This window comes from Lethenteron reissneri, chromosome 41 (genome assembly GCF_015708825.2).
Source record: "Lethenteron reissneri isolate LAM-NWPU_2019-01 chromosome 41, ASM1570882v1, whole genome shotgun sequence".
NCBI classification, from domain to species: Eukaryota; Metazoa; Chordata; class Hyperoartia; order Petromyzontiformes; family Petromyzontidae; genus Lethenteron; species Lethenteron reissneri.
In genome coordinates, this window is record NC_083819.1 from 7,172,404 (window position 1) to 7,200,351 (window position 27,948).

General features: G+C 50.2%; 2 protein-coding genes across 7 annotated transcripts; one reads left to right on the forward strand and one right to left on the reverse strand.

Moving 5' to 3' along the window:
- The first annotated feature begins 1,209 nt into the window (after positions 1–1,209).
- LOC133352801 (papilin-like) lies at positions 1,210–21,444 on the forward strand. The gene is made up of 19 exons (XM_061568710.1): positions 1,210–1,273; positions 2,798–3,254; positions 9,487–9,651; positions 10,404–10,550; positions 10,718–10,888; positions 11,582–11,620; positions 11,746–11,922; positions 12,132–12,173; positions 12,309–12,479; positions 12,948–12,992; positions 13,128–13,298; positions 13,431–13,478; positions 13,923–14,099; positions 15,149–15,205; positions 15,838–16,008; positions 16,336–16,380; positions 16,698–16,859; positions 17,432–17,479; positions 18,763–21,444. Exons 2-19 carry the CDS (start codon positions 2,885–2,887, stop codon positions 18,996–18,998), a joined length of 2,442 nt encoding a protein of 813 aa, XP_061424694.1. The 5' UTR covers positions 1,210–1,273; positions 2,798–2,884; the 3' UTR covers positions 18,999–21,444.
- LOC133352805 (protein-L-isoaspartate(D-aspartate) O-methyltransferase-like) lies at positions 20,972–27,219 on the reverse strand. Of its 6 annotated transcripts, none has more exons than XM_061568720.1 (7): positions 27,107–27,219; positions 26,361–26,465; positions 24,995–25,026; positions 23,585–23,689; positions 22,851–22,974; positions 22,180–22,265; positions 20,972–21,942 (listed from the first exon to the last, which is right to left on the reverse strand). In XM_061568720.1, the coding sequence occupies exons 1-7, from the start codon at positions 27,189–27,191 to the stop codon at positions 21,772–21,774; spliced, it is 708 nt and encodes a 235-aa protein (XP_061424704.1). In that variant the 5' UTR covers positions 27,192–27,219; the 3' UTR covers positions 20,972–21,771. The 6 variants fall into 6 exon arrangements, with proteins under 6 accessions (XP_061424704.1, XP_061424705.1, XP_061424707.1 ...); XM_061568721.1 differs by having other exon boundaries at positions 26,361–26,472; positions 27,107–27,187; XM_061568723.1 differs by having other exon boundaries at positions 22,851–22,971; positions 27,123–27,186.
- Positions 27,220–27,948: the final 729 nt, after the last annotated feature.

Genomic DNA, 27,948 nt, shown 5'->3' on the forward strand with positions numbered 1-27,948 from the left:
AAGTGACTTGTGTGATAAATATTTCAAATGAGTGGGTTATCAAATTATTAACTTTAATGCGCCATGTAAATCCATCGGTATGAATTGAGTTGTGCTTCCTTGGTCGGTACCGATTACTGCTTTGGCCCATGAACTCATAGACTGTATCTCCAATTTCTAGACTGTAAATTTCCTTAGGCCTGGGCGCACCCAATCATGCTGCAATAGCATTACATCTTAGTTTGTTTTCCTTTATTGAAGTATTCCACTTAAAAAATTCATTGAGATGTCCGTTTGCAAGGGTGACCAGTCATGATCTATCCACTACTGGATTAAAAAAAACTACCTACACCATTGCCATTTCTCACGGTCGCGCAATCTAATAATAATTTACCTAAGTGAGGTGGCAAAATAGATGGTACGAGAGCTGTAGGGAGATGAGTGAGTTGAGATGTATACGAAGAGACACATGTAGTGAGATGAGGGAACAGAGACAGTCGAGATCGGGATGACAAAGATACATCTTTTTATGCTGATTCGCTTTTTAATGGTTTATTAGGATTTGAATTTGAACAGATTTTTGGCTCACTCCTATTTCTTATGAATCGGCATCCCCTTGAGCTTCTTGGGTCCCAGATAAACCATTCATAAGGCGCAGATGCCCATAGCGCCACCCACACTTGTGACTAAACAGTCACTCGTGAGTCACCGGCGGAAAGGCGGGCGGAGTAGCCTTTTGCCCTGCCTGGGGACACATTGCCATTAGGTGAGTGAACACCCCATAGTTACAGCAACTATTACCTTTGCGCTAACGTTGCAGCTGAAAATGCCGTATAATTGCGGAACAAACTCCCCACGTATTCAGAGCCACGAGAGAGATCCCGATGGCTGTCAGGAGGAAGGGGATGGCCAGGTGATGACCAATCACTGCTGAAGCCCCCAACCCCGTCCAGATTGACTCAGCCTGAAATGAGTACCTGGTGCGGTATTTTGTGTAAACTCGGCACTGGGGGAGACAAAGGTGGCCAGGCGTGGCGGTGACATGCCGGTGACCACGCCATCCCCTCGAGCTCCGTGCAGATCTTAATATAGGTGCTCGCTAACATTTTGGGTTTCCTTAAAGACACAATGAGGTCAAGCCCACTTCCTGGCTTGAGGACAGGAACCCAGTGAGCATGCAACGTTGGACGAACGTTGGCGTGTGGTTGGAACCGTTGAGCCTACGTCGACCCCAACGTTCCATGTTTGTCGGCAAGCAAGATTCGATTCCAAGGTGGACGCGCGTAGGAAGAAGGTGCCTCTTTCATTTTCCTGTAACACTTAAGACATCGGTCTGTCAATGCATGTTTTTGATGCCACCTGCGTTGGCGACGTGGCAAAAAATAACAAAACCTCAACACTCCCGTCAAAAAAATCACACCGCGTGGCCTAAAAATGGTTAAAACTAAAACACACATCTCGTGTAAGTCGATGGAACCTCTCGACCGCCGGCAACCGGGCTGCATTTGCTCTCGGCAAGAGCAGCCAGCTATAGCAGAGGACCACTGCGTGCAGCCAGCCCTGCACGAACTAGCCCAGCAAAGGTGCGCCACGCAGGACGACCGGGACAGGCTTGGGGAGCAGAGTCTTTATTTTGTATTATTTTATAATTTCCCTTCTACGTGACTTTACCGAAAGAACCAAGGATATGAATCCCTGCAGTTACGAACGCTTTAAATCGAAATGTAGCAGTCTCTTTTTTTTCGTTGTTAAAAGGAAGCCACATGACGTCTAAGGAATTGGATTGCAGCATGGCGTCATTGAGTCACACGACGTCATTGTCTCCGAACATGGCTGCTGATCTCAGTCTGTTCTCGTTATTCTTTGAATCCCGATAAAATCTAGACGCCGTTTAGTAAGTGCCATGAATTAAGGGCCATTGCTCGAAACGTCCGGCAATTACGTTTTTTTGTTTTATGACGGCCCGTGTCACAGATGCGCAAACCTCCCCCGTAAATGCAAAACAAATAACGACAAGCCACCAAACTGTTGACGAGGGACTAAAACCACTTTGTCTGCGCTCCATCAGGGGAGGAGGAGGGAGCAGCAGAAACAAAAACTTCAAACTCTCTCCCGAAGCCCTTTCGTCGTGCGCTGCAGACCCCTTCCTTACGCTCGCATCTACGCTCTTCGACAAACGCATAGCCACCATACCGCACGGATGATGGAATGCGGTTGTTGACGGGCTTTTAGTTGTGCGTGCCATCTATCTAGCGACATCTAGCGACTTCCCACGGCTTCGTTTCCACTTCCCACGGCTTCGTTTCCACTTCTCTCCACGACAAGCCACCGGCGTGTCACTCTGCGTTGTCGGCGGCGAGGAGCGCTGGGGAAGCCGCGTGGCCGTCGGCTAAAGTCGTCCAAATATCTTCTGAAACAAGGTGGGTCACGACGGTGCGGGGTGACCACCTCCAAGCGGGGGGGCCGGTGCAGGTGAGAGCCCCTCCCCTCCCCCGCTACCGTAGCCCCGCCCACCACCCCCACCACCACGCCCACCCCCACCAGGTGAAACTCCTCCAGCAAAGCGGGGCTGGTGTGTGGGCTGGTGTGTGGGTGGGTGGGTGCGTGCGACGAGGTGAGAGGAGGCGAGGCAAAGCCGAGGAGGGGCCATGGCGAGGAAGGGGACAATGCTCCACTGAGCAGCAGGTCCGCCCCAGCGCCCGTCACGACGCGCGGGGTTGCTGGTTGTTTCCTGGGCCCTCCTCTTCCTCCGCGCTCGCTCCTTGTTGTCTCCCCGGGGCCCTCAGGTAACCGAGGCTGCCTTCTCTATCCACCACAGCCTCCATCTGCCGCCACCACCACCGAGGCGCCGAGGAGGAGGAGGGAGAAGACGAGAAGGACGAGGATCACAGGAGGACGAGGGATCATGGGCGCGGGTAGCCACTCTTCCGCGCTGCTGCTGCTGCTTCTCTCCGCTCTGCTCGTGGCCACGGCCGAGTCCCAGGACGACGGAACCCCGTGCCTACCCTCGCTCATGGAGGCCACCGCCGTGACGGGCGGCGAGAGCCTGGGCACCTGGGACGTGGCCGATGAGGACGCCTGCGTGGTGCTGTGCTGCGCCATGGCGCGCTGCGACACGGTCGTGCTGGGACCTCAAAGGGCCTGCGAGCTGTTCGCCTGCGAGGACGCCCCGTGCAGTTTCGTGGACCACGAGGCGAGCAAGGTCCGATACGTGGAGCCCCAGATCCAGCCGGCGACCGCGGAGGAGACGGGGGAAGCCCCAGAGAGCGAACAGGGTAGGTGGACACTAGCACGGGCACGAGGGCCTCGTCGAGGGCCTCATCGAGGGCCTCGTCTGGAGCGCAGAGGGCCCCGTAGCGAGGAGTAGGGTGAGCAGACAGGGTGTTGGGGGTGCCAGGGTGAACGTTACAGGTGGGTGTTTGCGGTCGTGGTTAGTGGTTGATTTGGTGGGCGGATGGTTTAGTGGTTGATTTTGGTGGGTGGGTGGATGGTGCTTAGGTTGGGTGATGATGGTGGTCAGTATCGATGAGTCCAGTTGGTGATGAGGGTGAATCAGGGTTGGGCATTGACTTCAGGGCGAATTGGTGAGGTGGGTGGTGATAAGGATTTGGATGTACAGGGCGCTTAAATTCCTCAAACTGATCGCGCCTTGCACCACCACATCTCAGTAATTGCAATGGTCAGCTGACGTTTTAGCCTAGGGGACCCTCTGATGTCCGATGCCCCCCCCCCCCTGGTAATTAGGCAGTTGTACGTTGGTGGTTGAGTATTTGTTGGCAGTTTTAGCGGGCAAATAGAGTGGATAATTCTGGTGATCAGAGGGGAGAAGTATAGTGTTGTGTGGTCAAAGTGGGTGACCTAGGTGGACGAGTAGGATGGATAATTATGTCAACAGATGCCTTGATTAAAGCACAATAATGTGTATGTATTAGGGCCCATCACTAAATGATTCTGCCAAGGGTCCTGACAGCCATGGGTTCCCTTTGTTTATATTGGTGTTGCTTGGCGAGCGATCATGGCCACGCTGACAACGACGATGAGAACAGTCTCATCAGGACAGGGCCCTTGCCGTGACACAATCTGTGTGCTCCTCACCCATCTAGAATATTCACCCATCACAAGTCCCTGCCCATCACGAACCACCACCTATCACTAATCTTAACCCATCACACATCACGAATCATCAACAATCACAAATATTCACCCGTTACGAATCCTCACCCATCGCATATCACTAATCCTCACCGATCGTCCGTCACTTATACTCAACCAACATGATATGTGCCACACCTCTTTAATCGCGCTGATATTTCACAAGTAGATCCCGCGCTCTGCAAGATCCCATTACACATTGTGATAAAAGGGGTGCGTTTGGTAATGTCGCTTCTCAATTACAGGATAATCTCATTGAAATTTAAATGTGATGCAAGTCCAATGAGCTGATGCGCTGCACAGTGGCCCCTCAATTCATGTGTTGAGAGGGGCCCAAGATTTGAGAGTTTGAGAAGTGTGTTCCCTTGAGAAGTGTGACCAAGACGTATCATAGTGCTCGGGTCTCGTTTACACGGAGCATGGGTGTGGGATTTCATGCTCTTGGTGTTTGAGCGCCGAGGGTAATGGTAGAGAGGGCAGCTGTGTAAATATTCAACAATATACACAGCAATCAGCCCCACTACACGTGTACAGTCTTCCTAACATACAGTATAAAGTCGGTTATCTCTGTGATGGTATATTGGCAGATATTTAAATTGGGCTTATGACCAAATCGCCCAAAATGCACCCGATCTCGTTATCCAGCACTGGAGGCGAGGGTTGGTGGATTGGACAAATTTAAAAAGTTTCCGAGGCTCCCTGTGGACACCCAAGAGCCATACTTGTGGCTTGCGAGCAGTATGCAGTCCAGGACAAATGTGGACTGAATCATCTGTCCCTTCTGTGTGGGACAGTGTTGCTCCATCATATGCGTGGGTTTTCTCCAGGTGCTCCGATTTCATCCCACGCGTTTCAACACTCACTACTAATCTTAATGTAGAGAGAACTGAAGATAAATTGTTGGCGCTGGCTCACACCACCTTGCGGCCTTCCAGCCTTCCAGCTTGTTTGTGGTTCCTCCGTGATTGTAAGATAAAATTTTCACGTACGACGCTGTATAATCAATCGTTAGAATGTTTTTTGTGAACGGAGAGCAGTGTAGCAAAGGCCACTCTCACACTGTTCGTTTACACTCGTGCTTCCGTCCTCGCCACTTTACCATCATCATCTTGATGATGTCTGGTGATGGACGCTACTAACCCCATCACCGGACTGACCCATTATTGTAGGTGTAATGATGCGTGCATTTTTATGCCCGTCTTGATTCTGAAGTTTGCTATGCATGTCAAATCGCTTAAGAATGAATGTTTTTACATTTTTATTCGTATGTAACGTATTCATGTTATTCCTGCAGCCACTAGTGGCCGTGACATTCACCACAGTGTAAACAAAACTTTTCTAATCGATTTATGACCCTGAATCACACGAATGAACATCAACATCATCGATGGTCAATGGTTTGACTTATAATTGGCGTTACTCGCATATTTTAGTTTCATAAACACGTGTTCTTTGTGGCATGAACCGGAATTAGCAGACGTACCGAAACGCACTGCTTCACGTGATTGGCCAATCTGGGAATATCTGCTAATTACATAATTAATTGGTCCCAAGCAATAGCGGCGTGAAGCAAAAACAGCCGAGCAAATACCTGGAGCCCCAAGCAGCTTGAGGGAGTCTTGAATAATCTGGTGGTGTGTTTAATATCGGCCCAAATCCTATACGGTAGACATAACAAACCCATTAATATATATTTTTAAAAGGCAACTGATCTCTCACATCGATCTTGTCCGCATCTCTCCATCTCAATGTTTGTCTTTCTCTTGTCTCGCCTGTATATCTCATCTCCTTATCTTTTGTCCACATTTTTCGAATCTCACTACACCTCCATCTCTTGTCTGTATCTCTTTCTCACCTCTCTGAAAGCCCTGCCACCTACCACAGCCACCTGGCATGGACAGAAACCATTGCACGAAGGTCGGACAAAACGTTGCGAGAGTGACACGACTTGAAAAGCGCATCTATGGGAGCAACATCGCTCTGTATTATTAATAACAACAGCGGTGCCAGGTGTGGCTGTGTTCGGGGATATACTGTACATGCCAGTCGCACGGAAGCTGCTTGAAATATGTTCACTTCTCAAGGCTTTCCACCACCACTCGTCTGAGCCTTCCGCTTATCACGGCACACGGATAAGGCCGATGTGGTTTAGCCGCAGGTGGGTGCCATATAATGGGAAGTCACGTCGGAGGTAACAATGAGAGTTGTGTTGCGAGAGCAGTTACATTTTGAGTTTTGACTCTCAGGCAGGGACAGAGCTGTCCTGGGTGGTGGGGGCCTGTGTTGATTTGAACTGTGGAGGGGCGTGGGATCGATGGATGGTGGCGTGGGAGGTTGATAAGTCGTAATACCGTAGGACTCGCAGTCAATGCTCCGGAAGTATGATGAGTCACTCTCCCTATCATCTAAGCCTTCTCCACTACCCCCCCCCCCCTCGTACCATCACACTCGTCATTGCGCTTTTAAATGTAATTATTTTGTCAGATTGAGGCCACTTTTGCATTATCTACATACTGTATTAATGTAAAATAGATTCAAAAGTTATATGACTGTATTCTCAGGATTATATGATTCTTCAAAAAATAAAATGCACCGCTAACTTGTGCCCGGTGTCAATAGAATTATACAGATCTGTTCACACACAGCTACTGGATTATAAGGTGCACCCCCAACTTACCCTTTAATTTACAGGGGAGAAGTGTGTCTTATGATTCGGAGAATACAGTACGCAGACTTTGAAAGTAAATACGAGTTTGCCGAGCGGCTGAGCCCTGTAGATGCAATGTCGTTGGCTGGCTTCCCACAGGTGTGCGTCACCTCAAAACCGGTCCACATTCTGCCACTGAAAACGTAACAGGACGACCGCTACCCTCATCGCCGCCCAGATCCACTGCCAGTCACCCATGCCCCACACATCTTGAGTGGCTGTGTGCCCTCATGGTTGTGTTACCTACTTGTGGTCGATATTGCTGGCATAGCCAGCCCGGCCAGGGTGTGTGCCGCTGGCACTGGTGCTGCGTACTGTGTATGTGTTCCTGCCTCTATCTACAACATCGCTTGTTTATCGAGCGGCCCAGAGACGTGACATGTTCCTCATTGTGCGCCTGCGTGTGTGCAGCGAGTACCCGTTCAGAACGGTCGGTCTCATTGTTTTCATCCGGTGTGCTGAAGAATTTTGTTACAAATTATGGGTTACATTTGTATAGAAAAACAAACTCAAATTCGCAGACCCCATAACTCGCCCCGAGCAGCCGCGGACATTCCAAGAGAGAGAGAGAGAGAAACGCACAAATCACATCCCAGGGACCGCTTGCGTCACAGCATGCTCCTGCGGTCGCCGAGCCCATAGTAAACACCTCGGATAGTTGGTGGAATGGGTCGGGGGGGGTAAGGGCTTCATTCATTACTGTATATATTCCGGGTCACCGGTAGACTGCAAAAGGTGGCACGTGTCCAGTCGAAGCTGCAGCTGTAGCTCGCGGTATACTAGATACGGTGTGCCGGGTGTGGAAATATTACCTGTCACCGACCCAGAAAGACCCACCTGAAAATTAAGCCCTCGATGGAGTTGTTTTGATGCAAGCAAGGCAACCACAGGGTGACAGCATCTGGTCCCCCCCCCCCCCGCCACCACCACGACCACCGAAGATGAGATAAAAACCGGTAAAAATGTATTATCAGGTTGTTGCACATGCAGAAATGTCTCGAACAGTAAACTCAGCATGTTTAACATTTTAAGTGGAAAATGAGGAGAGCAGCCACAACAGTTGCAATCATTGTAACGCTGGGCTTTCAATCCAGGTCGCCAGTTGGATTTAAACTCCCAGCGCCAGCAGTTGAATCAAGGGGGATCGTTTCTTAGATCCCCCCGCCTCCTCTCCACCTGGCAGGCTAAATGAGTTCACCTTAGTTCAGTCGCTTGGCAGGTCCCGTGTGGTTGGGTAAAGTGTGGCTACGCCCAGCTCTATCCAAGACGTCTTGGTCAGCGTTGAAGAGTAGGCTCAATACCCCTCCAGAGCTTCCTCCAGTGAAGGCCCTTCTGCCAGCAGTGGTGTGAGCGAGCAATTGCAGGGCTGCTCCTTTAATTGTAACTTTGAAATGAGGACATATGTACCGTGCGGTGAGCCGCCCGTACCGTTTGTGCGTTCGTGAGGCCCGATCGGTGCAGATTCCTCTCGAGGATACGGGTTCTGACTTCCGGAATCGACAATTGATTGCGGTTAGCATTTATCGTTGAAACAACATGTATTGAAATGAAACACCTGCGGCCTGTTGTTGTCAAAACACGGCTGAAAAAAGGTCCTCCCCATGGCCTGTTGCTTGGAGTTTACCATGCCGGTCCGTTCCGGGTTGGTGAAGGGCTGGGGGCGGGACTGGTGGTAAGTTATTTTGTGTTTTTTTTGTTCTCACTGCCAGTTTGTTCATTGCAGCGCTTTATTTTATTTGTTTTGCTCTTGTAATTTGCAAGAGTGGCCCAGATCACACTTGCAAATGAGACTAATCCTGGTCTCTTGTGTTCTCGCATGGATTAAACAAAATCAGCATCACTTAAAACCGCAGTTCCGCCGTTCCAACCACGTGGCAAAGTTACTTTGACGATTTGAGACGTCGAGAGTTGCTGAGGGCACACCACACTAGCGGCTGTGTGCGGTGGAGGGCGCGGTTGTTCTAGCTCCCTTTATTAGCCCTGGCTGTAAACACCAGGTTTTTAGCGAGGAGGCGTGGTGCCGTGTCGGTGAACCTCCTGGTACGGGCCCCGTGTGTGTGTGTGTGCGTGTGCCCTGTTGGTCTGTTGCCAAACAGGTGAGACACACGGCAGTGTCCATGTGAGGCTCGCACTTTGTACTGCGAATTAAATTATTCATGGATGCGGATTAGCGCTGAATAACAGGGCAAGTTGTCGCATCTTGCACATTTAGCGTGGTAGCAATGAATGGACAGGCCGCTTCCTGGTGTTAAGTACACAAGGCCAGAACACTTTCATCTGATGAGTCACTCCTCCACCCCCCAGAGATGTGACAATTTATGGTCAACGTTTGGTTCAGGAATCATTCTCTTATTGCATTGCGTCTTGCCTTTTTCTTTTATTTTCATATACCATTAGCATATCATTCGCATATTTCTTATCTCTTTGTAAATCCACTGCTGCATGAAGGCCTCCACAAGCCATCATTCTTTATTAAACGCGTGTATGGTGAGCATAATAATTGGAATCGACAGCCAATGCCCGACAATTACACAGCAGTTACAATATATGTTTTCTGAGTGCAACGTTCCCTGGGCGGCAGGTGCCATACGTTTTCACGCTGGCACCACTGAGCGACAGACTTCTACTCCTCCCGTGTGTGGAAGCAGACATTTGCAAGCTGCCCCCGAAGGTGGGACATTGTCGTGCCCGCCTGTCGCGCTGGTTCTACGACGGAGATAGCCGCTCCTGCCAGTCCTTCATCTACGGGGGCTGCAAGGGCAACGGCAACAACTTCGAATTGGAGGAGCAATGCCTGGAGCGCTGCGGGGAGGGTCAGTTCGCCTGCCGCACGGTGTGCCGCGTACGCTTTTAAATTGGCGGAGGGGAGCCACCTTTTCCTTACCAAGGGCCGAACAGGGCTTTGAAAATATCCTTGTAGGGCCCCACCTCCTATTGCCACACTCGTTCACTCCTGTCACTGCGAAAGAGCCGCTGCAGTTGCAGAAGTGAACGAGCGCACCGATGTTAAAACACATCGTATTTCCAAGGTCGCCAATATTGCCCTCTCGTACCCGATTACTGTTATTGAGATGATTGTAGTGGGCCCTTTTGACATGGTAGACCTGCTCAATTTGTGCGATAGCTCAACTACTTCGGCAAATCATGAAAGCACCACGTTGTTAACCAACGTGAGTCATCCATCAACGTTAGTTGTTCAAGTTGAGTTTCGGGAGATCCTGATTGTACTCAAGTCGACGCGAGTCGTTTTGGATCTGGGTTCAAGCATCTTTACCCACGGTGATGCCATCGCGTTGCATCTTGCTTCCTCGGGCAGTCTATGGGGCTGCGCAGACTGCAGCCTCCTTGCTGGCATTGGTGTAAGAAGTATCGGAACTTTCAGACCACCGTGTTCATGCACTGGACTCTTTAGTCTCCAAGCGTGCACGTTTCCGCTGTCACGGTGCATCGCGTCTCGTTTCTCCGTGTGCCGGTCGGGAGCATGCTTTCACGCACGCGAATCTAGCGGTCGCTGCTCACTCGCTTGTGGACGGACATCGCCGTCTGACGTGCCCTTCCCATGTAGGTGCAGCTCCACAGGTGCAGGAGCCCCAGAGAGTTGTGGGGATGCAGGAGGAGGAACAGGGGGAACATCACCCACCCACGACCTCCACCCCAGAGCAGCAATCCAACGAGGAGCACTCCTCCGAGCCACCCCCGCCATTCACTATCGGTAACCGACGGCACCGTCTTGTCGCCCTCCGCCGTTAATATCCACTGCGCCCCGTTGTTTCGGTATCGGTATTTCACCGCGTGAGAGTCGGGCCGCGGGTGCCTGAGCGGTCGTGGTGGTGGGAATGTGCGTGCGTAACCGAGTTTCACGCCTGCCACCCGTGGCAGACGATTGCCTGTCCATGCCCGATAAGGGCCCGTGCAGGGGCAGCCACTGGCGCTGGTCCTACTCGGCCGAGTCTGGGGGTTGCGAGAAATTCATGTACGGCGGCTGCCAAGGCAACGGGAACAACTTCCACAGCAAACAGCAGTGCCTCTCCAGCTGTGGCTTGCAAAAAGGTAACGGCGTTGCAAAGGGCCTTGCTCTGGTACCTGCTGCCCTGCCTTTTGCTCTTGGGCACTGGAATGTGGGAACTGGGTATGGTGGCCCTCCACTGCCACACCCACTGGGGCTGTGATGCAGCTGGGAGATCGGAGTGCGGCAAGCAGACCTTTGAGCATTATCTTCTCGTGTCGTCAGGTGTTTTCCGGGCACTCCAGTTTCCTCCAATGTGCAGAACACTACTTTAAAATACAACTGGCCCCAATGCTGGATCACGCGATAAAAGCGTCTTGAGATCGAGTCTTTAATTCATTTTCTACTGCCCTCTGTAGTCTGCAACTACCTTGCACCAGCTGTCTGCTCCCTGTTCAAGTCCAGGCTCAAGATCTTCCTTTAATAATACATGAATGACTAACTCTATATATAATAAATATCCCTGCTGTTTCTGTACAGCTTCTTGAGATGCAATGTAAATAAATACCTTGATTTCCATCTGCATTATTGAGGCACGCTACAACCATTTCTGAACTTCGTTTAGTTTGCTTTTGTCATTGTGCAGACCCAGGTCACTGTTGATAATGAGACTCGTCGTGTTTTCTTCAGTTCTCCTTTTGTTTGCTCAAAATAAACTAAAAAATTTGACCGGTTTTCGCTGATTATTATTAAGAACCCGTCCAAGTAACTCCCCTCTGTTTTTGCTCCCATTACAGATCCGATGTCAGGAAAAGGAAGAACGCTGCAGAGCTACGGTAATCCACGTCGCTGCAGCACTCTCCACCGCCACTCTGCACCGCCACTCTCCACCGCCCTGAGCCTTGGTCGTGCGTCTCCTGTCTCTCACGTCCCGCGTTCTGTCTCCCTGTGTCGCCGTCAGAGTTCTGCAGGCTGGAGGCGTTGACAGGGCCGTGCCGTGGCTCGTTCACCCGCTGGGTCTACACCCCGATCAACGGCTCCTGCTCTGAGTTCACTTACGGCGGCTGCCGTGGAAATCAGAACAACTTCCTGCTGGAGGCCGAGTGCCTAACGACCTGCGGCCTGCAAAACGGCACCGGTACAGCCCCGTCATCCCTCATCTCCGTCTTGTAAATTAAAAAGGAATGTAACGTTTATCACCGATGATATGTGTTTTTATTAGTTGTTTTTTTAAATCTTGTATTCATCTTGTTGCCACTCTGCATTGCGGTGGGATTGTCAAGTACTTTGTGAGGCCTTCGTTCTAAAAGCTTTGAATCTAACGCGTTGTCATTGCCATTGTTGCAGCGGTGAGGTCCCGGATAAAGTCGGATAACTTGGACCCCGCCGGTAAGACTGTCATCCCTTTCACACACATGCCCGTTCCCTCCCACGCACGTTTGCTCTCGTACCCGTTACCTCCCACGCCCATTGCCTCTCTTGCCTATTCCCTCATGCGCTTGACTCCTCCACCTGCCTGGGTAGACGTGTGCCTGCTGAATTCCACCACCGGCTCGTGCCGTGGCTCCTTCACACGCTGGACCTACGTCGCCGCGACAAGCACCTGCAAGGAGTTTAACTACGGCGGTTGTCGCGGCAACCAGAACAACTTCCTTGAGGAGGCGGAGTGCCTGATGGACTGCGGACCGAGCGACGGTGGGTGCCAGCGGGCGGGCATGCGGGCCGGCGTTGCTGGGCAATGGCGAATTTAATCCGTTTGTGTTTTTTCCGCGACTTGTCGCCGCGCACGCCACGTGGTTTCCTGGTAACCACGGTGTTTCCGTGGTCACGCGCTCGGTGACGCAGGTCTACAACCGAATGCACAAACCGAGGCATGTGGTGGAAAACTGGGGCGTACCTAAGAGATGGGCAACATAAAATAAAATAATCGAAAGCTGCCATAATTTTTTCATCGTAAATCCAAACCGCTACACTCTTGTTTTACTTAAAATGGCCGTTTACTGCTGGCAGTTTGGGAGTTGATCATGTATGTACAATGCTGCAGGAGATTGCCGGCAATAAGCAGGTGCAAAGTGCCACTCGAGATAAGCACGTGTTTGCGAGTGCGTTGCCTCTCGGGGCCACAAGCTTGGGTCTCACGTGATCTCTCCTCTCCGCTCACAGGTGCCGACCACTCTCTCGTATTCAGGACCATGGCTCCTCCAGAAGGTGAGGTTCACAAGGTCATGGGCAGTTCGTTATGCTTCCTCCCCCATTATTAAAGAAGGCGGCTGTCTCACAGACCCCGTTTCTAACTTCCCATCGATCCTTTCGGGTCTCGAACGCAACTCCGTGTGCGATCAGACATCTGCCTGCTGGAGGAGGCCGTGGGGCCTTGTCGAGGCTCTTTCACGCGCTGGATCTACGATGCTGAGAGCAGCAACTGCAAGGAGTTCACCTACGGAGGCTGCGGCGGAAACTTCAACAACTTCCTGGAGGAGACGGAGTGCATGGTCACATGCGGCCGATCGCTGGGTACCCTGCGCACGTGCAGACACCATCGCACGTTGAATTATTGTTCGGTAAATGTTTAATTTGATAACCGAAACCCTGGTCGGTCTGGCAACTGGACGATGTAACGCTGACACTGACCTCCTTCTCTTGCAGAGGACGACGATGGTAACATCCGCATGGTCGCCACAGAGATCCCTCCCGGTAAGACTCGGCACAATTTTTTTTAAAAACGAGCTTGTATGGGGTTCAGGAAGGAATTTTGATGGCACTTTTCTGTGTAATTTATGACGTCACTTTCACCACTCAACCCCGTAACGATTGAGTAGATAACTTAATATTTCTGTGATGTCGCAATGGTCATTATAATTATATTTCTTAAAGCTTACAACTAAGGATGAAGGTCAGGTTTAGAGACCAGCATATTATCTTTAATTCAGTGAACTGGATTACCAAAATGACAATCAAAACAAATAAAAGTACAGCAATGAAGCAAAGATCATTTGTGGTCACCAGGTCGTTTCTGAAAAAGAGCTCTATAACTCAGTGGGCCTTACCTCGTAAGTAAAAATAGTCGTAGTAGTATAGTCGTAGTAAATTATTCTTGTTTTCTCATTTCTTTGTGTTGGATGACTTTTCCACGTCAAGACATCTGCCTGCTGGAGGCCGTCACGGGCCCGTGCCGTGGATCCTTCACGCGCTGGACATACGACGCCGAGAGCGGCCACTGCAAGGAGTTCACATACGGTGGTTGCAGTGGAAATTACAACAACTTTCTGGACGAGACGGAGTGCGTGGCCATGTGCGGCCTGCAAGACGGATCTGGTGAGGAGCTCGGAGACCCGGCTCGGAGCACACAGATCCCCCGTGTAGCTTCTAACAGGCTGTTGGGGCAAGTGCTGTTAGCGAGCACCTACTTGGGCCTGCAGTGGTGTGGCCAGTATTATGCCAAACTGTTTTTGTCTCCGCGTGTGCTGATGTTTACATCCTACATCAGGGGCTCAATTCAGTCCCAGGACTGGTTCTGATATCACTCGCCACTCGCGTTTGCTGTGGACGGAACTCAAACTTAGTTTTCAGTATTTGTCGCGCAAGTACGCCGACTGCTGCACCACCACTGTGTGCATGCGGACACACATAGCAAGGCCACCAGGAACCAGGGGTCCGAGTGTGGAGGGCACATAGACCACGCGGGCTTATATTGTTTTTGAGCCGGTGGTGTTGTGGTTAATCCTTCCGGGTAGCGCAGTTTCGAGTTTAGGTCCCAACTAGGGTTCGGTCAACCGATTCTTATTTTGTGAAAACTCAAAACAGCCAGTTCCTGCTTTTTGGATGATCCCTACCATGGGATAGTTGAATTTCTACCACTAGCTCAGGGCTAGAGGTGAAGATTAGTGTGGCCGCCTAGCTGGTGTGAGTGGGGAGACGTTTAGGCTAGCCTCAACGATCGAATTGGCAGACAGCTGGTGAGGTGGCTCAAAGGTCAGAGTGCTAAGCCAGCACTGCTGAGATCCTGCATCAGAAACCAGGTTTCGGCCATTTGTGATCAATCCATGTTCCCAAATGTGACGAATTAATGGTCTCGGCCCGGTCACCAATCCTCGTGTAAAAAAACCCCATATAGTTAAATTTGCTTCTGCATGTAAATTACGTTTAAATTGTAGCTCGGACAATGAAGATATTGGTTTTTCTATCATGGCACAAACGGGACAAAACTGGGGGGGGGGGGGGGGGGGGGGGAATTTACAACAACAACAACAAAAGAGGAGGATCCGAACTCACGGACGAAGCGTGGGTCGCTCGTACATGGAGGTGCGTTGCTGTGACGTGTCCGGGAGGGTTAACGTGCCGCTGCTTGTCGTGTGGTGATGCAGTGGACATCGGCGAAGGAGAGGGTCGGCTGCACTTGGCGGTGCACAAGCTCGACGCAGGTAATGCACCGCACTCGCAGGGATTTCTTAGGTAGCTCTGTGATATCCTCTTCTGTGGACCGTTATAATAGCGGATTTATATATTGCGTCGGTCATGCAAATTGCATCTCACAAACGCTGATGAACTGCAGACAAGCTGGAAGGCAGCCAGCAGGTGGTGACTGGTGCCAATAATTGCCTGAGCTCTGCAGTCCTCTTTGTTCAGATGTTTTCAGCCACTGAATGAGCCTTTATACATATGGAAGGAAACCAGAGCACCCATAGTAAACCGCTGTGTGTGAGGGTGCAACACTCTATCCCATACAGAAGGGACCGTTATTAGTCCTCACTTTACTGAACCGCATTCTAACAAGTCAGGGTAATGCACTTCCTTGACGCACATGGGAAGGGAGTGTCACAACATTTGTGCGGTGATCCACGAACCCTCACTGCTTCCACAGTACTGGATTACAGGCCACATGCATAGCCACCACTGGGTTGCACTGCTCTGCGAGATATCTGAATGGATCGTTCAGCTTGTGACATGGCGACGACAGCACAGTCTTGGGGGAAAAATACTGAAACGTAACAGAATCTGATTGGCAAATGCAGCCTGGACGAAGCACCACCGTCACGCCGAGCGCTGTCCACAGAGGTGTGCCTGATGGAGGCCGTCACGGGCCCGTGCCGCGGATACTTCACGCGCTGGACCTACGACGGAGAGAGCGGCCACTGCAAGGAATTCACCTACGGCGGCTGCCGTGGCAACCACAACAACTACGTAGACGAGGCGGACTGCAAGACGAACTGTGGACCGTCTAAAGGTGTGACGATAAGTTACGGCACCGGAGACTTCCCGCTTGCCAGTCACAGCTTTTGAATATTTCGCATTGCCCAGAAAAAACATTTCTGCACGCCGTTTATGCTTTTGAGGTTGTCTTGTAAGGCATAGTATGTATGTTAAACTTCTTTTGCACCGTACGTAGCCAACCATGCTATTTGGAGGTGTGGGGGAGGACAAGAAACTAAACACAAAGTGATGTGCTGCTGTATGTTTGCTGCTTTATACATTCCAATTATTGTGAAAGAATGTGTGTTTTGCAAATGGGCTGAATGGTGATGGAGTGATCCTTTTTGTTGTCTGCTCCCAGGAGGCTCCAGCTCAAGGCTGTTGGAATCGGACAACTCCTTCGAAGGTTTGAACCTCTGTTTTACAAACCTAAAACATGACTGCTTTAACTTTGATGACCACAAACTTCTGTTAAAGGTTACATGGGGTGTCTTTATCTTTGTGTATAGAAGCATTTGTCAGTCAACTCTGAACACCTGGGTCTATTTCCTGACCTGCCAATGAGCCTTCCTCACTTCATGCGACGTCAAGTACACCTAGTCTGGCACAGGTGCTGTGGTGACGTCACCGCCGCACAGCGGTGAATGGAGACTGTTGTAATTGTTGTTGTGCATGCATCTGTTTGTGTGCGTCTGCTTGTGCTCTCGCCTGCACCGACTCCAGACCTCTGCAAAGCGGAGCCACAAACTGGGCCTTGCCGGGCCCACTTCCAGCGCTGGTACTACAGCGACAGCACCGGCGGCTGCGCCAAGTTCACGTATGGAGGCTGTGCCGGCGGTTTCAACAATTACTTGACAGAGGAGATCTGCCTGAAGGCCTGCTCCGGTAGGCCCCCATCTCCTGCCTGGCCCCCAGGTCCCCCAGATACCCACGCCGTCTTTGCTTCCCCGCCCCTAACTCCTCATTCTCTTCCATTGAACTGTTTGACCCCTGCTTTGAGAGTCACGGATGGGGCATTACTGGACGGGGCCACCTGCAGGATGCTGGAGGCCTGAGTCTGAATGTGCTCACTGCATCATCCGCAGGCTTGTTGTGGGGGGGCCTCTGTCGTGTGAGGCCTGGGGCAAATTACCCTTTTTGTGCCCCCCCTCCCCCTCTGGTTTTTGGTTGGCCCTGCTCCTGGGAAAAGAAATGTGAATTGTAATCGATTCTCATGCTCAGGATACATGTATCGTGGCAATCTAATGTCCACAGTGTCATGTAATTGTTATAATTCCAACGTTTGGCGAGGATAGTTTCCAGGCAGCGCGTACTGCAAAATGCACTCTTCACCTGCGTCGGTCGGTCTCTTCAAAAACAGGCGATTTCCTGCAAAGTTATTCTGTCAATATATGTTACGGATGACAGGCATCTTAATGACTGTTTGCGTGTGTGTGATGGCCTGTATGTGTGCACAGCAGAATCCAATGCCGACAAAAACATCAATACGTCTGGATCCCTTCACGGTAACTGCACTGACCGACACTTAGCTCTGTCACACTCACGCAGGGAATCTCTGCACAGCGCTGAGTTTGTTTATCTGTGGAGCAGCTGCGTGTGTCTGGCCACAGAGGTTCAGTGCTTGTTTGTATGAACAATGCGTGGTAGCATAGCTCTATGTTGCTGCATATGTCACTTGTAAGAGAGGTTCGCTTTTCGAGCCCAGCAATCGCTGTGGTTATTACCGCGCGTCTATTATCCACGGAATATGCAGTCTGCTTCACAGTTGATGTTAAAGAACACCTGGACATTATTCAAAGACAGGCCATTGTGTGCTGGTGTCATGGTCCAAATGCATGAAATAAAATAAAATTACCATAAAATTACGCAATTGGGATTACAAACGGCTTATAACAATGCCCATTTACAGGCTGGGTGCTGAGTTTCCTTGTGCCCACAAGGACTGCTGGCATTGGGGGTGCCCTTTCAAATATTTGAGATGCAATGCAAGTCGCTTATCGCGTGTGAAGCGTTACAAGACGCCGCAGCATGAAGGAGGGCGGCTCTGTCAAAAACAAATCTATTACTAGTTTTAGAAATTGGTCAGGGTCATCAAGGTCAGTGCTGTTGATGCCAGAACTCCTCGCCGTCACCTTATTTTGCTGGATCCCTCTGGTTGTAAAATGACTCCTGACCTTCGAGGTCCATTCTTAAACTTTCCAACATCTGGAAGTGATGGGTACAATACAATAACACGTGGCCTTACCCAGCAGCGAATATGGACCACATCACCAGATGCTGTACAGAAGCAGTGGGCATTTTTATTTTGTAGTGAAAGCAGTTATCGGGAGATGTACAATAATAAGAGGGGATAGGTCTGTCTGAGTGCACGGAAGGGAGTAGAGTTAGAGGAGGGAGGTAGGTAGTGAGACAGGAGGGGAGAGGTAGGTAGGGGCAAGAACGTAGAAGATCGTCTTGGTTCTTTCGGTAAAGTCACATAGAAGGGAAATAATAAAATAATAAAAAGAAAACATAATTTTGTTTTTATTATTTCCCTTCAACGTGACTTTACCGAAAGAACCAAGAAGATGAATCCCTGCAGTCACGAAAGCTTCAAATCGAAATTTAACGTAGAAGATGTTGAAATTAATCTGCTTGGATTAGCAGCCAATTGAGGGATCAGAGTTTTTGGGGTAAATATCGCATTGGAGCACGAGTGGGTTGGTTATGTCTGCTAAGTGGGGGTGCGTGCTTGCGCTAACCTACATATCCCTGTGCGTGTGCCCTGCTGCTGCTGCTGCTGCTGCAGTAGTCGGGGTGCTGTTCGGCGTGCTCGTCGCTGTCCTCATGGTCGTGTTCGTCGTGTGGAAGCTGCGCCGCGCTCGCCGAAAACAGACGAGCAACGGCACCGCCACGACCAACGGGACGACCGCCACCACCACGGTCGTGGACGGGCAGCCCGGCGCCGAAACCAAGGAGGAGAACACGCACCTGATGGCAGAGCTGCCGCACAGCCCCTTCATGGGCAAGCAGAGCAGCGTCTAGCAGCACCGCCTCCCCAAGGCCGCTGGATGATCGTGCCAGGTCAAGGGGTCACCGTGTCATCGCACATTGAGTACCGCCGCTTCGGTCTGCCCTTTTCTACTGGGCCTATCCCCACCAACCCCCCTCCCCTCCCTGCTGTGCAATGTGACCTCGGCACGGCACTTGCAGGGTGGTGTGTGACGTGAGCAGGGCTCCCACGTAGTTACCGGGTGTAGCCACACTGCAGGGCTGATGGCCATTGAACTCAGTAGCTCACACTCATGGGGACCACTGCTGAGAGATTCCCCCCCAACGCCTCTCCCAGCACAACGCCAGTCTGGTCTTTTCCTCCATCATCTTCACGTTTTTCACTGCAGTTCCGCAGACCTCGACGGCAACTCTTTGGTTGTTTTGCGTTTGTTTCTGTAATTAAACCTTTTTGGACTTATCATTGAAGAATCATTTGAAGCCAGTTTTCCCAAAGCATCATCAGGAAGGCACACGGCTGCAAGGTGGCCCAGGCTACAGCTGTGTCTCAGGACTGCCGCAGGAAACAACAAGTGCAAACCTCTTCTTATTTAGCATCCCCGCGTTCAGGGAGTCGTCGAAAGAGACGACGGGATTCTGCCATCGGGAACCCGTGACGAGATCGCTTGGGCGCAGGTTGTGAGAATGCAACGGTACGGTCACGCATTTCTCGCTTCCTCTTTCACCGTAAATGCAGTTTTGGAAAAAGCCGTAACTTTTGCAGCGTGTGTTTGTGTTTTGTATATAAGAAAACAAAAACTTTTCTTTTGTACCGATAATAGTTTAGCAGAATTTTTACAATAATTTTTTTGTTGTTTAAAGAATCGTCGTTATAACCACCGATAACTGTCCGTGTTGCCTAAGCCATGCACGCTGAACTTGTGCAGTGGAGTACATTCTTCCTGGCCGGTTAAACGCGAATTGTACACTCACGAGGCATTGCATTTACAATTAACAGGAACTTTATGCTGATATACATTTAGACCACAATAACATTTTTGCTGATTATAGCTTTGGACCAATGGAATGAATGAAACACAATTCGGCAGGACAGATGAGTTGGGTGATACAAACGAGAAACAATTATCAAATCGTGACCCCAAATCGCGAAGACCAATTAGCCAGGAAAGTGAATTGTTATGTGCCTGGTTTTTCAGCAGGCCTGGGCTCCGAGATCTGCAACAACAGAATTGAGTTCCTCATGGGGCATCCGTCTCCCACCACTGCATGCGAACTTGGCACATTACACATTGCTGGCCTCACTCCACATTGTCCATTGGACTGTTGATTAAATATTTTCATTTTTTATTGCATTGGCTTTGAGTTTTGGGGTCGAGATGAACGGTCGGGTTTGTGCCAAGAGTCGACACGGCCACCACTGCACACGTAAGATCCAGTATGCTCGACCGGTAATTGCTAAATTTGGCGCAACTTTGCTAGATGTCTACAGACAAGATGAACAAGGTTTTTATGATGATGCGACGTGTGCAATTGCCAAGTTAAGTGGTGACATTACTTCGACAGCGAAGAGAGCGAGGGCACTGTGGTGGTGACACCGACTGCCATCGTTCACATCTGGTGTTGTGGCCCAGCGACGAGGGACGTGTTTGTAAATATGTAATACTGTAAATGTGTTCAAAATGTTAAAATAGTATTGTGATTCACCCTTCCATGCGTTTGGCTCGATGTTGGAACCTTTTGTATTTGCTGGTCCCCATTGCACTGGCACTCGCGCTCAGACACAGGAACCGATGTGCGCCAGAGCAGGTTGGTTCAGTCATTGTTTTCAAGGGGGCTTTAACGATGCATTCATTGATCCACCGACATGCGTCTTTGAACTCTCGGTACGTGCATCGAACCGTGCGTGCGCGAGAACGGATGTTTTTCGATAAGTATATTTTGTATGTGTAACAGGTTCACGTGGCCTCTGAAGCCACTGCAGACCGCTACATTCACTACAATGTAAAAAAAAGTTACGTTTTTTATTGCGGCTATTCATCAAATCTCCAAGTGAATCTTTACGCTCGTAGCTTTGAATTGCGTGATGAGATGCCCTGGAACCATCGATGCTTACCATACATTTTGCCAGCGACCTCGGGAGCCCTCGCAAGTCAACACGCAGCTTCCATGCGAGCGCACGCTTTGGTGCTCGTTAAGAGAAGGCATGCGTGAACACGAATGCCGAGGTTTTCTCGGACTGCTCGGTAACGGAGCCAGGTTTAACGACCCACGCCAGCGTGTGTGATGAGCATTGCTGTTTGCCACCCGTTTCTGTACGAAGAGACGGGCGTTCGCGATGCGATGCAACTCGAGGGCATCGCGCTTGGTTATTGAGCTTGTTTTATGTTACTTTTAATAGGTTTTGAGACAGGTTTTTATAATAAGTATTGATCGTTGTAATTTCTGGGTATTTAATTACAATAAACTGTTGAGCTGCAAACGGCCGTGGTTCCTGGCTCGTTGCAAATTGTCAAAAGACATAAAATTAATCCCTTTGGTGGCTTTCACTATGCACAACATCAATGCATACTCTGAAAATACTGACACAATTTAAAAAAAAATCCACGCCCATGGCTACATGAATTGCCCAAACCATATGAATAAAATAAAACTCCACATTCGTAAGCGGTGTCAATGACAAACGTGGTGGGGTTCTGTACTTGGCGTGTTCACCGCCAATGCAGTCCCTTGATTTAGTTTCACCATCGAAGCGCCGCTCACAATCACCAACAACCTCCGGCCCACGTCGACGACCCCCGATGGGTGTTCACGGCCACTGCTTGTCGCGGTCGGTGAGCGGCACATACATGACGGACATGAGCGGCTTGCTCCTGATGGTACCGTCCTCCAACTTGTCATGCTGCTCCAGCATCTGGTCGCCGCCCACTGCCCCCACGGGCAGCACCAGGCGTCCCCCCGGCTTCAGCTGGTCCAGGAGCTGGGATCCAGGGGAGGAGGGGGGGGAAGCACAACAAGCGGGGCCGGTGCATAAAACCAGATGACACCACCGCACGACATGGCGAGATAACGTTATGAAAAATGTAATCGTCAAGTCGAAGATGAATTAATGTCGGCAGTTACTGCAAGCATTTAATCTTGTTCATTGATGAACTTTGTGCGGCAAGGACATCGCAAGTCGATAATATCGAAAGTCATTTGGTGGAATGACACTCACGGCATGCGGCACCATGGCTGCTGCTGCCCCCACGTGGATGGCATCGTACGGTGCCCCCTCCAGGTAGCCGAGCCGCCCGTCCCCAACTACAAACAAACGCGCTGAGTGAATCCGAGTGTGCTCAATAACTACACCTACAACGGCGGCAACTTCTGTTTCAATGGATACGGCAAGCGGTCACGGGAGATGTTTTTTTGCGTGGCATTGTCACAGTTTATTCCTGTCGCATTCAGCGTGGCCTCGTCTAACAACTCGTCGATCCAAGCGACTGGCGCATGTTCGTGAGTGGCGAATGAGGGCGGTGGAGTTTTTTTTAATTATGTGTTGAAGTCGTACAGGTAAAAGTGGCTTGCACATCTCTCACGTTTGACTGATGGCGGAGTCTCCAAGCAGAAACAAGTACAGTGTTTTTGGGGGCGTAGAACTAGAAGAGACGGAGACAATCTGGAGAAATTGTACCATGTAGGAGAAATTGATGGGAAATGACCTCTGGGTTGCCCTGATACTCGACACCTGGATGATGGAGTAAAGATTAGTGGGAGAAAGAAAGAAAAAAACACCCGCACGAAGGAGCAATGCGTAGACCGTGGGAACCAGAAACAATCTGCCAGAGGCATCAACAAAGGTCGATATCGACCTTCGAATCGTGGTGACCCCACGTCCACACTCACGCTTGATGGACACTCGGCCCAAAGAGATGAGCGAGGGGTCGTCCCGGGTGATATTTTCCAAAGAGTCGTCCACCAGCCCAGGGATGTGCTCCACCCCGATGACACGGCCCCTCAGCCCGACCTGCTCCACATAAACACGAGAAGCCCCCAGCCCACCAGCAGTGTAGCCTCATAGACGATTTGCTACGCACGGTGCAAAAGAAGTTCAACATACATGTACATACATTCAAGTGCTGTTATACGAAGGGGTGGTGTGGCAAGAACCTTTCTCGGCCGTCTTTGTCTGCCCAGTGCTGTTGTTCAGCTCGCTGTGCACCAGGTACTCATTTTATTTTATGCTTGCGCTTGTTTACCCAGGAAAGCCTGACCGAATCTCATGACTTTTTCAGGAGCGTTATGCCACGTTTTCACAGGAGAGGGCATTGATTGCCGTGTGTGATCCCAATTGAGGCCCATGGCCGCATCTGACATCACTCACCACTGATGGGAATCGAACTCAGTCCCCCGGGGTTCATTGCGAAGTGCACTAACCACTTCACCACCACTCCTGACAACAAAGAAAGGCTCTGTTGATAGGTCACGGCACAGACCCAGGTGCCATAGGTTAACTGGTGGCTGCATCACCACCTTGTCCTCATCATCCACACGCGCACAAACACCACTGCCCTCTTGGCGTGTTCACGCTGTTTTCAATGGCGACGTTGGCACCGGCAGTGCCACTATCACCCCCGTACCATCCTGGCCAAGCAGGCAGTGAGGTAGCCGCTCCCAGAGCCCACGTCCAGCGCCGAGGCTCCCTCCTGCAGCCTATCCTGCAGCAACTCCAGCGCAAACGCGTGCTGAAGCGCACACAAAAAGACAAATATTCCCCGTGTAGCCTTTCACAGACTGTAGGGGCAAGTGCTGTTAGCGAGCAACCTATGAAGGTCGGCACAGCACACGAGGGGGTGGGTGGCCAGCCCCACGCCTGGCCGCCTTTGTCTCCCTAGTGGCGATTTTTACACATCGCAACATGTACTCATTTGGGGCTGAGTCGACCTAGGGGAGGCCCAGGACCGGTTCAGATAATCGTCACTGGTGTTGGCCGTGAGCAGGAATCGATCCCGGGTCGCCAGGTTCGTAGCGCAACGTGCTAACCGCTACACTACCGCTGAAGCGCACACACAGACACACACAGTCAAAATCCCAACGTTGGCTGAACGTTGGCATTCGGTTAGAACCGTTGGACCAACGTTTGGGGAACGTTGCCTCAACGTTCCATGTTTACTGAGCACGCAACCCCCCCCCCCCCCCCCCCCGCTATAGTCAACGTGAGCTGTTGGGATAAGTGATGTCAGCAAGCAACACAGACCTCAAAGTCCGGACACACACTAATTTGAAACTGCACCATTTTGAGCCAGTTAAATCCAATTTGCGTAGAAGTGTATTAACACAATTTCCAATGCACACGCGCACTCGTGACTTGCTCACGTCCAGATGCAAATTCTGAGACATTTTCGATTTTTTTTTTCACGCTTTCATTTAACTCACTCTGTTGTTGTTGTCGTTGTTGTATCCACAAATCTTGTAACTCAATTTTAACACACTTCCCAATGTGGTATCGACTGCAAACTTGGTATACTTATGTCATACTGATGACAATACTATATTCTATCATAAAAAAAATCTATATACATTTTTTTTTTACATGTTATGTTTCGGCTTGGGTCGAATTGTGGTCAACTAACGTTGGCTGTAATTGCCCACGGCCCCCTTACGTTATGGCAAGTTTCTGGGCCACTTCCTGGAGTCGTGGAGTTCTTCCATTACTAGTACATTTCATAAAAGCGTGTTTTAAAAAAAGTAAAAAAAAAAATATTACTTATTTTTGCCAAAGATTTCGGAATGAGCCGAAGGAGGAAGTGACATCACTATTTCCAGCCAGAAACGGTGGCACGTGGCAATGGGTGGCATAAGTTTTGTTAGCACGCAGACAACCATCGACACATAACGCACTGCAATGCAAATGATCTGAAAATCCGAAAAAAAGATCAGAAATTTCCCTGAATAACCCGAATGTCTGAAATCCGAAACTCATTCCTCTTATGTGTCATTAAACAAAATTACTCAATTTTAATAATGACCCAGTTGTAAATATTTCCTACCATTCGTGGTGCGCTTATTGTCGCGTAATAGCCTGCGTGAAGAAAAAGAGAAAATTACGGAAAGAACAGTGACACATTAACGCATTGGGGTTGTCTCAAACTGAAAGACACAAATTAACTGCAAGACAGAAACAAAAGCGGACTAATCGGTAATCAGATCAGAATTTTTCTCATTTTCATATCCCCACCCCCAATGTATTGATTGTACTATTGCAGGGGTGGGGAACCTTTTTCTGCCAATTGCCATTTGGATATTTATAACATCATTCGCGGGCCATACAAAATTATCAACTTAAAAATTTGCCTGTTATATTTGGTCAAACATTTCATAAATTTTCGATTTAAAGCTTTCGTGACTGCAGGGATTCATCTTCTTGGTTCTTTCGGTAAAGTCACGTAGAAGGGAAGTAATAAAATAATAAAAATAAAACATAATAAAACAATTCTCACGACGTTTCGGCCACAACGCAAGCAGCCGTCCTCAGGTGAAAACCAGGTCCGTCTGTCGCCTCGACGGACCTGGTTTTCACCTGAGGACGGCTGCTTGCGTTGTGGCCGAAACGTCGTGAGAATTGTTTTATTATGTTTTATTTTTATTATTTTATTACTTCCCTTCTACGTGACTTTACCGAAAGAACCAAGAAGACATTTCATTAACTCACCCCTAATGTGATGGCTGGAACTGCTTCTCTTTGGTGAGGCGTGTGATGTTAGCTGGGATTGATGATGTTGCTACTCGCAACTGCTCTTCCAGGTTTGCTCCTAGATTTATTGAATTTCGAGTCCCGCCTGCGCTTGCCTTGGCAGGGCCACACCAAATGATTTCGCGGGCCTTATACGGCCCGCGGGCCTAATACGGCCCGCGGGCCGGACGTTCCCCACCCCTGCACTATGGGCACCACTACGTCCTGATACGGAGCGTCCACACGGCCCGCAGAATGGTGGGTTGCACCAGCGTTATTGCACATTCCCACACGCAGCCTGCGACAGAGATGCTCGTCACGTGGCAGTCAAACTTTAAAACACTCAGATCCTTGATTGTTTTGCTGAAATGAAAAACCAAAGTTCACGTGATTTTTGTTGCCGTAAGCCATTGGTGACCAGGCTGACTCAATCAAACTCCACTGCACTCAACGACCCAGTTTAATCACACGTCGCCGAAACCCACATTCAAACCCAGGAAGTGAGCAGTTCCACCTGGAGCAAACAAAACAAAAACATCGGAAACCAAAACCAGGAGGCCACCAGCAAAGCGGTGAATTTTCTTGTTCAAGTGAATTTCCACTGATCCCACAATGCCTGGCCACACACTCTTTTGAGGTCACGTGGAACAGCTGCACGTGCACGTCCACACTGCATGCAACACCTATTGGCTGGGGAAGGTCTTCGTATGGGTTCATGAGGGTGTAGTGTCCGCGGTCGGTGGCCAGCATGGCCCCGATCACTCGCTCCGAGGAGGCGAACGAGTTCTCTAGAAGCTCACAGTGGACACGCGCGCATGCATAGGTCACGGACACGCCTTGCCCACCAGCCACTCGCATGACAAACCACACACGACTCATTTATGAAACATTTTCAAAGTGAACTTGTGGAGTGAACAAAAAAAAAGATTCGATATTTTTCCCATCTGGATGCCTGCTGAATTGTTGTAACCGTGCTATTTTAAGCAGGGAAGGGTGGGCGGCAAGGAGGGTATATGGGGTTGACTTTGCCCAGTTCATGACTGAGTAGGCCAGAGGTCAAGTGTAGGGCTCGGAGCATGTGTGCCATGTATTATTCATGAAGCTTGTTTTTCGCCCAACATGTTCTGTCACCCTCCGTGGTGCACACACATTCATTGCCATGCAGTAACGGCACCGCAGCTAAAGCTGGCTCCTAACTGGGGTATCAAAGCATTGCGCTAACCGGCTAGTGTATCCTTCAAGCTATGCCGTCATGTATTTATAGAACCGTCTATAACCCACCACCACCTCGCGACAACGCATCACGGGGCAGGCTGTGAACAAAACACGGCGCGATTCACTGCCACGGCAACGCCAAATCCGTGGAATTGCCGTCTCATTCAGGCTGTGCGCGCGTGGAAATAGCTTTTGTTGCGCCAACACCACTCACCTCGCAAGTAACTGACCATGTTGGCATTGGTGTCGTGGTTGCGACCCCAGGACATGGTCATCAGCCGCCGGGCATCCCATTCCATGTGCCGTCACGACCGTGCAGGGGGCGGGCTAAACTTAGAGACGGTGCCAGCAGTGGGGGAGTCCAGCCCGTGTGCCGGGTCGTGTCACTCCTCCGGCCAGCGGCGATGACCCGTTCCTCCAAGGCAAGGGTAGGCAACCTACGACTCGCAGGCTGCATCCGGCCCTCATTTCATATCGCCCACGGCCACAGGGCCTACCACTTCCAAACAGCCCGCAAATAAACGTATCCGTCACTGTAAGATTCTTTGCTGCAATCATCAGGTAATTAAAAAAGATATTTACAAGGGAAGGCCCACCGAGCGATTAGCTTTTTCAGAAGCGACGTGGCCACATATGAGCGCTCAACGAAGTGGCTTATCACGTGGATATTTCTAGCAGCCAAATAATATCAACACGTTTCTAAATGTGGAGGAAAACACCGGAGGACCCAGACCTGGAGAAAAATCCACACGACCACGGCGAGAACGAGCAAACTCCAAATATACAGCAGCAGGCGTCAAGGGTCGGGATCAAACCACAACCTCCTCCATACCAGGCGAGGGAGATAACGTCTCACCACCACGGCACCACTTAGACTTTTTACCTGGCAATATCGCGCTTGTGATTTTAGGGCATTCGGCCATTTCTCTAACTGCAAATGCTTCTATACCCTTTGGAGTGACATCGAATAATGCAACAGTGTAGTGTTAATGTGTTGCCCGCCAAAGGTATTTGAAGGTCTTATTTGGGCCCCCAGTAAGGAAAGGTCACCCACCC